Source organism: Solanum stenotomum, chromosome 10 (genome assembly GCF_019186545.1).
Source record: "Solanum stenotomum isolate F172 chromosome 10, ASM1918654v1, whole genome shotgun sequence".
NCBI classification, from domain to species: Eukaryota; Viridiplantae; Streptophyta; class Magnoliopsida; order Solanales; family Solanaceae; genus Solanum; species Solanum stenotomum.
In genome coordinates, this window is record NC_064291.1 from 39205026 (window position 1) to 39217114 (window position 12089).

The 12089-nt window shown below is 32.3% G+C and overlaps 2 protein-coding genes across 2 annotated transcripts; one reads left to right on the forward strand and one right to left on the reverse strand.

Moving 5' to 3' along the window:
• The first annotated feature begins 5843 nt into the window (after positions 1–5843).
• On the forward strand, positions 5844–6593 carry LOC125842518 (lachrymatory-factor synthase-like). The gene has a single exon (XM_049521820.1). The coding sequence runs from the start codon at positions 5916–5918 to the stop codon at positions 6444–6446; it is 531 nt and encodes a 176-aa protein (XP_049377777.1). The 5' UTR covers positions 5844–5915; the 3' UTR covers positions 6447–6593.
• A 333-nt stretch (positions 6594–6926) lies between these two features.
• On the reverse strand, positions 6927–10914 carry LOC125842512 (uncharacterized). Its single transcript, XM_049521813.1, has 7 exons — positions 10409–10914; positions 8939–8977; positions 8676–8746; positions 8067–8131; positions 7752–7841; positions 7580–7672; positions 6927–7461 (listed from the first exon to the last, which is right to left on the reverse strand). The coding sequence occupies exons 1-7, from the start codon at positions 10825–10827 to the stop codon at positions 7024–7026; spliced, it is 1215 nt and encodes a 404-aa protein (XP_049377770.1). The 5' UTR covers positions 10828–10914; the 3' UTR covers positions 6927–7023.
• Between the last annotated feature and the right edge of the window lie 1175 nt (positions 10915–12089).

The following is a 12089-nucleotide window of genomic DNA, read 5'->3' on the forward strand; positions in this document are numbered from 1 at the left end:
GAAACTGATGAAAGATTGTAATTGAAACAGGTTGGAATTTTTTAATAAAAGTTGTTAGTTCGACCAAAAAAGTTATAAATTTTAATATACACATTTGATTTAATTATGTAAAGAAATTATAGTGCTAAATTTTCTAGGATTTTTCGATGCAACACACTTGAAAATTTAAGGGAAAAAACAAAAGAAAAATTAGTTGAAGCGCTAAAAGTATAACCGATAACCACTTGGAGAGATGTTACTAAAAAACAGAAGATAGATATAAGATTTAAATTTTTATCCTCACTTAGAGAGGTATACCCAATCAACATCATATTATTATATGATACTTTAAATATGGGTTCACATATTTATATTTAAATATTTTTTAAAAAATACAACACTACTATATATGATCTATAGAGGGGAACATGGATTCACGTGAACCCACAAGTCACAACACCCCTCTAGATACGCCCTCCTTGGATTTCAGAAGTGAAGGTCAAAGGTTTGTCATGTGAGACTTGTGAAGCAAATGTATATGTGGATTCCTCCTCTCGAAGTACTCCATTCATTTTTAAGCTGTCATAGTTTTATTTGTGAGAGTTAAATAATATAAATTTTGATTAACATTTTAAGATGTATTTTTTTATCATATTAATATAAAAAAAAGTTGCAATTTATAGTATTTTTTGTATAGTTCTTGAATATCTAAAATTTAATTTTAAAATATCAAATTAATGTAATCTAATTTAGATTTGAAAATTAGTCAAATTGACTCTCGAAAAAAGCAAGATGACAATTTAAAAGAAACGGGGGGAGAGGACGGGGGAGGGGGGGAGTATTATTTATTTATTTTCTCATAAAATAACAGCTCATGCTTCCTCAGTTCATTTTTACTTATTGAATTTAAATTTTGCGTATATTTTAATAAATAATAATTAATATAAGTAATTTATGTTAATACTTATATTAATTGATATATAATCTTAGGTCTTAAAAAATAATATTAAAATAAGTAACTAATACTAATGACAAAACATAAAAAAAATTTGAAACTTTTTTTGATAGATTAAAAATAAGAAGTAAAACTAAAAATCTATTTTTAAATCTATTTCAATTTACCATAAATTTCTGCTTTAAAAGTCGTGTTAACCCCCCCNCCCCCCCCCCCCCCCAAACCCACCCACACCCAACCCACTCAACACAAGAAAAAACACTTTCAGGATACAATATACTTCTATGACTTGCATTAGTCACATCTGATTATAATAACAAAATATCAATAACATTATCCACCATAGTTCCATAAGTAAAGTATTTATATAACTAATAATTACTATTTGGTATTATCATAAGAAAAGTCATGCATTCCCTTTTGTCCATTTTGTTGTCTGTAATATTAAAAATAGATGTTTATTTTTATTTGTCTAATTTGGAAAAAAAACTAAGTGATAATTTATTATTTATTTCTAATTTATCTTAATTATTATCTATAGTCATTTTCTAAAACACTAAATTTATTATATTCAAAAAGTGATATAGTAAATTTATTATTTCGTCAATTACACTTTTTAAAGGGTCAATCAAATCAAATATGATTAACTAAAAATAAAGGGAAAATATGATTTCCTTTTGCACTCCCTTAAAATTTGTTTTTTACTAAATTATCCTTATTTATTTTTTTTATCTCAATGAGGTACTATTATCTTTTCACCATACATTAATTAATATCTCTAATAAATAGAGTCACAAGGAATAGCAATCGTTCGAGCGGGTCGCGCTAAAGAATAATTATCACTACCTCTGCTCGGTATACTTTGTCCCAGTAATAACATGTGTTTAGAGCATTAAATACAATAAAGGATTTGCGATTCACATTCTAGTTGTTGCGCAACATCAACAAATGTAGGAGTATTCATAGGCGATCCTTACTAATAAAGTAAAAATTTAGATAAAAAATTAACTGAATTATTATGATGCACGAGCTCATGTTATGCATTAATTAAGTCTTTTGAACAAGCACTATTGAAATTTGGGTCACGCAAAAAATAATAATCTTACCCCATATTTTTCTTTAAAATGTAAATTTGGATTTTTGCATTATTAGTAGTTACACATGAGACATGACGAAGGTTATCAAATCCAAATTTCATATATATATAATTATTCTTTACATTATTAGGGAGTTTGTCTAACCGATAACCATCACTATGAGTCTTGTGATGATACAACGTCTTATCACGTTGCCAGAGTCGCACTATACCTTGTTGGAGTATAGAATACAACTAAACTAATGGATCCACTAAAAAGCCTTCTTGAGGCAGGTGGGTAGTCGTCCGTCTTGCGGCACGATCCTATCTACGTTGGGGACGTAGGTTATAGAGTTTGAGTTATCTTAACTTTTATCCAAAATCGGTGCTCAATACTACACCCAAAAATATAATATTGTATGCTCATATAAAAGTATTCTCTGGATTGACCTCTTTTGAGAGATAACTGAAGCTGTACTACTTCTGTCTGAAAATTCTTTATACTTTTCTAAAAATAGTACTCTCTTTTCAATTATAAAAATAATACATTTGGAACCATCTAAATTCCCTTAAACTTTTATGAAAATGATGTTTTAAAACTATCTCTTAGACTCACTTGAATCATCAAAAAATATTTTTGGTAAGAAACTCAATATATATAGAGTTCATGTGGAACTACAAGCATGAACGACAATTCAAGAATCTCCAGGCAAAAAATATTGTGAATCTCGTAATGTAAAGATTCAAAACTCAAAACAAGATCATAAGACATCTTCTAGAATTTCATAAATTGAGGGCAGAACCCTAGATTCGACTTGCTACTGACTAAATTGAGATGTAGGGCGTGCGGACGAACTAGTCCAACACTATGAATAGCCTTACATACCTGAGAAGATGAGGCTGACTTGAAACCTTAAACTGATTGCTTCTCTTTGAGAGAATATAGAATGCGTGAATTTGACTTGTCTGAGGGTTGAGCGTGCACGGGGAGATTATTAGGGCTTGAGATAGACTTAGGGAAGTTAATTGAGGGTAAAAGGTCAAGAATACCCTTCTGGGAATGTAAGAGGACCGTAAAAATCATTAAAAAAAACTACCTTTTAATAAGTCCCGTCAGTCAAAACGGTAGACTGGAAGCCTCCTTGTCGAAAATACCTATCTCCCATTGGGACTTTAGATCGCCCAAATAGACAGAAGCTTAACATTTTCGGGACATTTCGGCAAGCTAACTCGGCGATTCTCCAACCTATTCGGCAGATCGCCAATTGGGCAAGTGAGTTCGCCTACTTTTTCAGCCCGAATATGTTCCAGTAAAAGGATCATAATTTTTTACTCTAAACTCGAAATAAGGCAAACTCGATGACATTGGAAAGAAGACTCATAGACCTTTAATTTGATATGTCATGGCCACCTAGTTCATTATGTCCCGAGAGATATGATTGTATAAAGTTGACCTAAGTAGAATCTTATGTAAAACTTAATTGGTAAGGAAGCTTTCAACTCAACTTTGTGCCAGGGGATTCTTGTGACTTTAATTCATATCCAATTTCATTCCCACATTAAAGAATTGATCCTTTCACTTAAGAGCAAATTTAAGAATCATCTGATACGACTTTACACGCAAATGAAGAATGGTTCGGGACTTAGCTTAAAAATATTTGGGGTGTTACAACTTTGTCTTAAGATAAAATGTTCTTGAAATGTAGTGTATGTACCAAAAATACGGATATTATCAAAGGATCATATATAAGCTTAATAAATAGTTTGATCCCATGCGAAGCACGGATAATTTACCTAGTTATTAAATATAATACTTCCTCTGTTTATTTTTACTTGTAACATTTTGATTTGGCACATCCATTAAGGAAATAATTAATAATATATATTTTATCAAATTATCCCCTATTAAATGATGTCTTAGAAATAATTTGAAAAATAAGTATTTCATGTTAAGAGTAAAATATGGAAAAATTATTTTCTTTTCTTGATATGCCAAAAGTGACAAATAAAAATAAAAAATTATTTTGAGAATAAGTAACAAGTAAATAAAAAAAAAGAATTATATATTCCATGAATTAAGATAGACAAAATTTCTCCAAACCACAAACTATATACTGTCAACGCAAGAGAAAAAATAAAATAAAATTGAGCCGTGGGGTATTGTTGGGCTGTGTACAGCCCTCAAAAGAGACAATTCAGACCAGGCGTTATTTTATAATAATAAATTCTGTCATAAAAGGAAGTTTTGGACAAAGTAGCATTCATATATATGCCCGATAAAATTCTATTTCATTCTTAATTAAAAGTTTTGAGTATGAATTCTAAATATGTAAAAAATCTTGTTAGAAGTACTATCCCAAATAGGCTCGGCCGTACATGATTTATATTATATTTAGTCCGAGCTTCAATATAAAGTTCATCGATAAAAAACCAAAAAAGAAGGAGATGTATACCCACACCCAACTGGACCACTATTCCCATTACAAGCAAATTCCCTTGCCAAAAGGCTCGTAGCCTAAATTTAGGCTTCTACCTCGTTGACTTAAATTATAATTTTTTATTAACAATATTTAATAATTATTTTATAAATATATCGATGGTGAAAAAGTAAAAGATAATAACATTTATATATGAAAAACTGTTTTTCTCAATGAATGAGTTCTGTGAAAAATAAATAGAAATAATTATATTTTATAATATAATTTTTTCAGTTATTCATTATTAAAAAAATATTTAAGTTTAGTAGTGTGTAATTAAAAGTGGAGATTGTTTTACCTAAATCCAGACATTATTTCAATTTATGCAAAAATAAATAAAAATGGAGTAGTAGTGTATTTGTGCCAGTTAGTTTTACGTCTCGTTTTTTAATGCCCACTGCCTTATAAGTTAGATCTATCATTTTCTGTGACCATAATTGAAATTTCTTATATTATTAATTAAAAGTAAGATCCTTTTGTAGGAAGTGATTTTACTTTTTTAGCTTATTTATTTAACGTAAATTTAAATTAATTGAATCAGTGAATACGAATACACACAATTAAACAAAACAAAGTTAAATTTATCTACTTTAGTAAGTGATATTCAGCTTAAAATCTTGAAATTCAAAAGCAAACTATGTTAATGTGTTATTCTAGGATTCAGATTAATAAGTAATAGTCCAAAAACAATGATTAAATGACCAATTACCGACATTTATGGGATCTTTACATCAGGTTTTATGACTAAATACTCTTTCTGATTCATTTTAGTTGTCCTAATCATTAAAAATAACTGGTTAGTATTGAATCGAGATAATGTGTTATATTGTATTGTCTTGTATTATTTTAATGATATTTTGTATTATTTTTTATCGTTACATAATATCACACATTGACGAATTGAATGATAGATCTAAAAAGAAAATAGGGTTCGAGGTAGAGATACTTACTATATACGAAAAAGTAGGGTAAAAGATAAAATAAGATTATTAAATAATAAGTAAAGACAAATTAAAATACATAGAAAATATTAAGATAACGCTATAATCACATAAAATTGACTGGTATATCTAATGAAAACATTATATTTAAACTAATAATACAATACAACATGTAACAATCATCCAAACAAGGTGTTGGTTAGTAATATTTTCAACGTATTAAAAAAAATATGAAAAGTAAAATGGACAGGAGGAAGTATCTAGGTGGTACTAAGTTACTAATTAATTAATGAGGACCCTTAATTTAATGGTCAATCTTGGCCAGCTAGTCAATGGTTTTGGACATTCACTAGCTAGTGTCAATGTTCGAATATACTCTTTATCATAATTCATATCATATTCAATTTAAGATCATCTTATAAATACTTAGTGCAGCTAATTCATTCATATAAAAAAGTTGGTCCTTCTTATTATTCATTTCTCCTTCTATGGCAACCCAACAACTTGAGTCCAAATGGGAAGGCAAATCCATTGCAAATCTAAAACATCCCAAAGCAGAACAAGTATGGCCACTCCTTGAAGATTTCTGCAACTTCCACCATTGGCTACCAAACATTGACGCATGTCACCAAATGAATAGTGATAATAAAGATGAAATTATCCGCTATTGCGCTAGCAGTACCAAGCCCCCATCGTCATCAGACGATGGAGAAGCGATCGTCAAGTGGTGTCACGAGAAGTTGTTGACAGTTGATAAGATAGAGCGATGTCTAAGCTATGAGGTCTTAAACAATAATATTGGGATCAAGTCTTATGTATCTACGTTGAAAGTATTGGCATCGGATGGTAATGATGAGAACGGGTGCCAGATTGAATGGTCGTTCGTTGCTGATCCAGTTGATGGGTTGACTTTGGAATTATTTTTGGGTTATGTTGACTCATCCCTACAAGGCATGGCTGAAAATATTGAGAATGCTTTAGAATCGTCTAAGTTAGGTGATTTTGCGAGTTCTAATTAATAAGCCTGTTAAATATGATGATGATGAGTAATAAAAGACCTGTATGCAATATTTTAATTTGGATTAGACAGATATGCAGTGTTTTATTTTGAGAAATGGATAGTAGTTTACTGATTGCTGCTCCCTCTATGTGACATAATAGTATTTGTTCTAAAAAGATATCATACAAAAAGATGGACTACAGGTTTGGGTCATAGTTCAATGATGTTTTTAGCTTAAAACTTATCATATCAAATACAGAATCAAGACTAATTCTTGAGTACGAGCCTGGTATAATGGTTCTTTCTACTAACGTTTAATTGATAGAAAAAAAATAATCTTTACCAAACATATCAGTTGTAGAGAAGATTGTGTTGTGTTCATAGAATACATAGTAGTGGCCAACGAGTCTAACGATCAGCCAACAGAGGCAACACTAGTTTTTTACTACTACACACTATACAAGCTTAGATAATCGGAATCATCTTTCTGATTCCATTGGAGAAGCAGGAAGCTAAAAATAAAGTAGGATAACTGATCAAATAAATAAATATAACAGCATCCCCTTGATCAATCAAAACACTAATTATTTAGAAAACTAGCACTGACTATACACATTTTCAAGATTGCCAGAATCTAACTTCTTGTGCATCCAATCAATGATATCCTGGGCAATTTCTTCACGCTCAGGCTCGAATAGAAGATCGTGCAAGAATCCATCATAAAGTTTAATGTCCTTGAATTCAGAAGCAGCCTCATTGTACAAATCTTGAGAAGCCAATGGATCAGTGACTCTATCAGCAGATCCATGAAGGACTAAGAATGGGACAGTGACAGACTTGAAGTTCCTCATCAAGTAAGAGGAGATGCGCAGAATCTCATGTCCTGTCCTCACCCTCAAAGGCCCAGTATACACTAGAGGGTCAGAATACTTAGCCACCAGTGCTGCAGGATCCCTTGAAACAGGGATTCCCCTTTTGTGAGAACCTTTGAACTGGTACCTAGGTGCAACCAATGAAAAAATTGGTGCCACAGCCTGCATTTGGATAACAAACACAAAGTTAGAGAGTGCATGGAAAGAAGACACTGCTGTGAAAAAACATTCATCAAAGCATACGAAAATAACCATATAAAAAAAAGGGTAGGCGCCTTACACTAACAATAGGATTTGCAGGTTTCACACGCAATGCTGGTGAAGTCAATATGATGCCCTCCAGCATATTTTCAATGTGTGGATAAGAAGCTGCCTGTGCAAGGGAGCAGAATAATCAATGAATACTAAGGGTTTCAGAATGGTTGAAGTTAACTTCACTTCAAACACCTTACCTTTAGGACCACCGCTCCTCCCGTTGAATGACCAAAAAGGAAGCATGGTATACCAGGGTTCTCAAACTTGACCTTTTCCAAGAAAGCCCCCTGTATAAACATGCAAAGAATATAGTGGGTAATTTGGCAGTCCCTATGGATGAGGCAAGACAACAATGAAAGAAAGATGAATGTAGAATGAAGATCACATTTTCAGCTTGTTACTTAGGAGTGGATATCCAGTTCAAGAAAATAATTGGAATAGAGTCCTTAAGGAAAAGAGTTCAGATATATGGCAGAGATGGAGCATGAAATATAAAAACAGTGACAACTTACTGTGTCTGCCACGACATGGTCCAAAGATGGCACATATCCATGTAATCCATCACTCCCTCCATGCCCTGTCACACAGAACAATTCTCTGTCATTTGTTAACAAGTGCATTAACCATCCACTTTGACTACTAGCATAGTCAATCATAACAATCAGCTCAGAGAAGCTTATTTAATTATCCATGAACCCAGAAGATATAGCAAGACATACTTAATGCATGCAGCTCAAATCAAGGCATTTTAGAAGAAGAACAAACTTTGTGAGGTATCTGTGAGAAGTATAATCCTGAAAAGAGGCTATCTAGTAAAGAAGCATCAGGGAAAGAAGGACTAACTTCATACACGGAAAAGAAATTAAAGAAAGGACAGGACCACTGAGGAAGAGACACAATGAGAATGAAAATTGATGAAGCTATACACACACTTAAGAACTATAATTGACCTTTTGGCAGCCATTCCAATGACAAGGTGAGTTTGTTTTAGCATCCAAAGAATGACCGTGTCACCCTTTCACATGATTATGATGAAATACTAGAATGTGCGACAATAAAGAGGTCACTACAGGACCTCTAACCAATTTAAACAAGGTCTTCAAAATAAAGGATAAAAGTACCTATCCAGTCCATTGCATACACCCCAAAGTTGCAGGAGTTCAGTTGCCTAGCAAAATGAGCATATCGTCCACTGAAATGAAATATAAAAGGAATATCGTCATCCAGCTAGTTAAGACAAGTCATAAATAAACATTGTACTGTATTCAATACTGAAATGAGAAGGCTTAAACAACCCGCATTAGCAAAGACACCTATTCTTCAAAAACCAGCTATCTCTCCCCTCCTCCCAAGATTTTTTTAAAAAAAGTCAATAAACAGTTACCTGTGCTCATTCAGTCCATGGATGATGATAATTATGCCCCTGAAATGAAAAATCTAGCCATTAAGAAACGATTAAAGAAAAACACTAGAAACATTAAAAAAGAGATAGCAAATTTATAGCAGATTAGCAAACACAAATATCAGAATTTGCAGCACTACTGCTCCTTAATACCCCAAAAGTGAGTGAATTTTGTCAAATTATCAGACTGAGCCTTGGGTATTAAAAAAAAAAGGTTACTAATAGACAAAGCCTGGGCACTGCAGGATGAAAGAGAAAGGGTATTCTTGATGTCCTACAACAAATGGTTCATGATTACTAATATCAGAAGCAATAATGATGTACAGTTTTTAGTTTTCTCTTATAAGTCTGACATTGATCGATCTATTCAAATGGAAATCACTCGCCTTCTAAGATAGCACTCTAAATTAAAGGATTTAAGGAGGAATAATCTAAAACATGAAGCCAACTCTAGGAAATTCAACCTAAGCTTTTTCCTGATGAAAACAGTAAACCACATTTGATCACTGGTAGATTCTGGCTACATTTCATGTCCTAGCAAACTAGAATATTTTTAAAACTCAATATAAATGCTCTAACTTGCCAATCAAATTCATGTCTATTTTTTCTCATGTGCAATATAAAATGACCCTGCACAGACGAAAGAAGATACTCATGTACAAATTATCACTTCAAATACTTGCAATTTTCTTGTTAAAGGAGTATTTTGTCAGAAAAACTGAAAATGAGCATTCCCTAGTATCTCTGTTAATAAAATCAAGTCAAATAAATCACATGGGGTGAAGCTAACATAGAAATGAAAAATAGTTTCATTGGGTAACATACAGGTATGTTTAACTGCCTTCTGTACTTAAGGTAAATGAAAGGCTGGCTTCTAACCACTCTGATGAACAAAAGTCAGCAAGGGGTGATGCACCCATGCAGTTGTGTTTTCCATACTTTAATGCTGAAATAACCATATCCCAATTTCCCCAAAACACAACAAAGGAACAATTCTTTGCCACAGCCACACGAAGCTTGCAATATTAAGTTGGTACCAAAATCAAAGTCTTATCTTTTGATAGCCCTAGTGTCCAGACCAGCTTGTGCGCACAACTCTCTTCACCAAGGCTAAAACACACAGGGGAAGAAATCACTAGTGTTTTGAACCTAAGAACTCAATCCACTTTATCGAGCACTAGGCCACACCTTCATTTGTTCAATTCGTTTTTTTCCTCCCATACATTAGATCCCCATACCTCCCACACACCCGTGATTGCAAAATTAATAAACATGATGTATGACTCAATTCCAAATTAATTACCTGTATGAATCCTCTTTATTCATGCTTTATCATAATTTGACTTTCTTATTATACATAAACCATCAACCTTCTACAAACCCCTTCACCTCAATTCTATCTTTATAAAAACTCACATACATGTTAATAATAAATTTCGAAAATGAACATACCTCAATTCATCTGTAACCGGAAACCACGATCGGCAAAACAAAGCATTCCGACGAGCCCCAAAGAACAAAGACGTATTCCAACGGCAGCTCACACCATCATTCTCAGCCACCATATCTAACGCCTCAGCAAGTGCCCTCCTTCTCTGCGTATCCTCTTCATCCCTCCGCAGAGCAAATTTCCTCCTCTTCCCCAACACTGTCGTAGTAGCTGCAGACGGCGAAGGCGGAGGAGACGAAGGTGACGTGGAGAACCTCCATCGAGACAGAAGAATTACCCATAGGAAAATAGACTCTATAAATATAATTAGTCTCCGGTAAGTTTGGTATGAAAAAACTGACCGGCGAAGATTTTTGAAAAGAGGAATTATCCGGCCACTTGCGCCGGAAGTAAGCTCCTCCACCGGCAATGAAGATTCCATCAAATGAAAGAGAAAAAAAAAGGTGGAAATTGAAGAATGAAGCTTTTGTGAATGGGGTTTTTGTTGAGAAAAAAATGGAAAAGTATTTATTTATGGAGAAGATGATGACTTTTTCTTAACCAGGAAAATGTTGAAGTACACGGTTTGATTCCGTGTGGAGGGGTACAGGGAGTTATATATGCAACTGCTGACGTGGCTGATTTTGAATGGAGAGTCAAAATAGGAAGCTTGAAAAGAGGTTACACTCTTGTCGCACTATTTATTACTCCATAATCGAAAAGTACCAAACTAAACAAAATAAAATCTATTTTTAATATATTGGACAAATAAAAATAGCGATAAAACTAACTTCTTACCATGCTATAAACTAGTTAGGTCATGCTAATAAATACAAGTAATAACTATTCAGTTCATTCCTATTTATTTGTCAGATTTTGACTTGGCACAAAAAAATTATTAGTATAATAAATTTATCATTTCATCCATATTAATTGATAGCATTTCAAACATATTTATTCATTATACTTTTCAAAGGATTAATTCATTGTAATAAATTAAGGATATAAAGGAAAAAATATATATTATTCTTCCTCGATTTGTCAAAAATAATAAGTAAAAAGCGAAATTAAATTAAAAAATATTTAATAGGGAGAGAGAGAGTACTTAATTAGTTGTTATATATATATACGTACTTCCTTTTGTATATCTCTAGTACATTGCATTCAAAACAGAATATATGATTTCTAACGTAAAAGTAAATGATTTTACCATTGTTTAATTTTGAAATAAATGAAAATGTAGAAGATAAATTAATGTTATTTGGTGTTTTATTGCTGTGATGGAACTTATACGTTAGTGAAAGGAAGAGTATTTGAAAAAACAAAAATGTACTTTGGAAAGTTCTATGCAGGGCAGATATTAATATTGTGGTGTTCCCTATACAACAATTTGCGGAGTAAACAAGAATTTTGGCATCCATGTGAAACACCTCCCTTTCTCCTTGTCGGAGAAAGATGAAGATGGACACTCTCACTCTGTCCGTATTTACTTGTTTATTTTTTACTTAAATATATTTTAAATTTATTTGTCATACGATATGAAATTATGAGATAATATTATAGAAATTATGAGATAATATTATAATTTTAAATTATGAGACGAAATTAAAGTTTTGTTTGGATATGTGATATAAAAAATTTGTGTCTTATACTTTCTCATAATATAAGAATTTCATAAGTTGTAAAACTATTAAAATAGCCTCA

Excerpts from the sequence above, each read along its gene's own strand:
- LOC125842518 (XM_049521820.1), top strand. The coding sequence starts at position 5,916 with ATGGCAACCCAACAACTTGAGTCCAAATGGGAAGGCAAATCCATTGCA.
- LOC125842512 (XM_049521813.1), bottom strand. The coding sequence starts at position 10,827 with ATGGAATCTTCATTGCCGGTGGAGGAGCTTACTTCCGGCGCAAGTGGC. Across the intron at positions 8,978-10,408 it reads CCGGTTACAGATGAATTGAG|GGGCATAATTATCATCATCC; the intron begins GTATGTTCATTT and ends TTTTCATTTCAG. Across the intron at positions 8,747-8,938 it reads CATGGACTGAATGAGCACAG|TGGACGATATGCTCATTTTG; the intron begins GTAACTGTTTAT and ends ATTTCATTTCAG.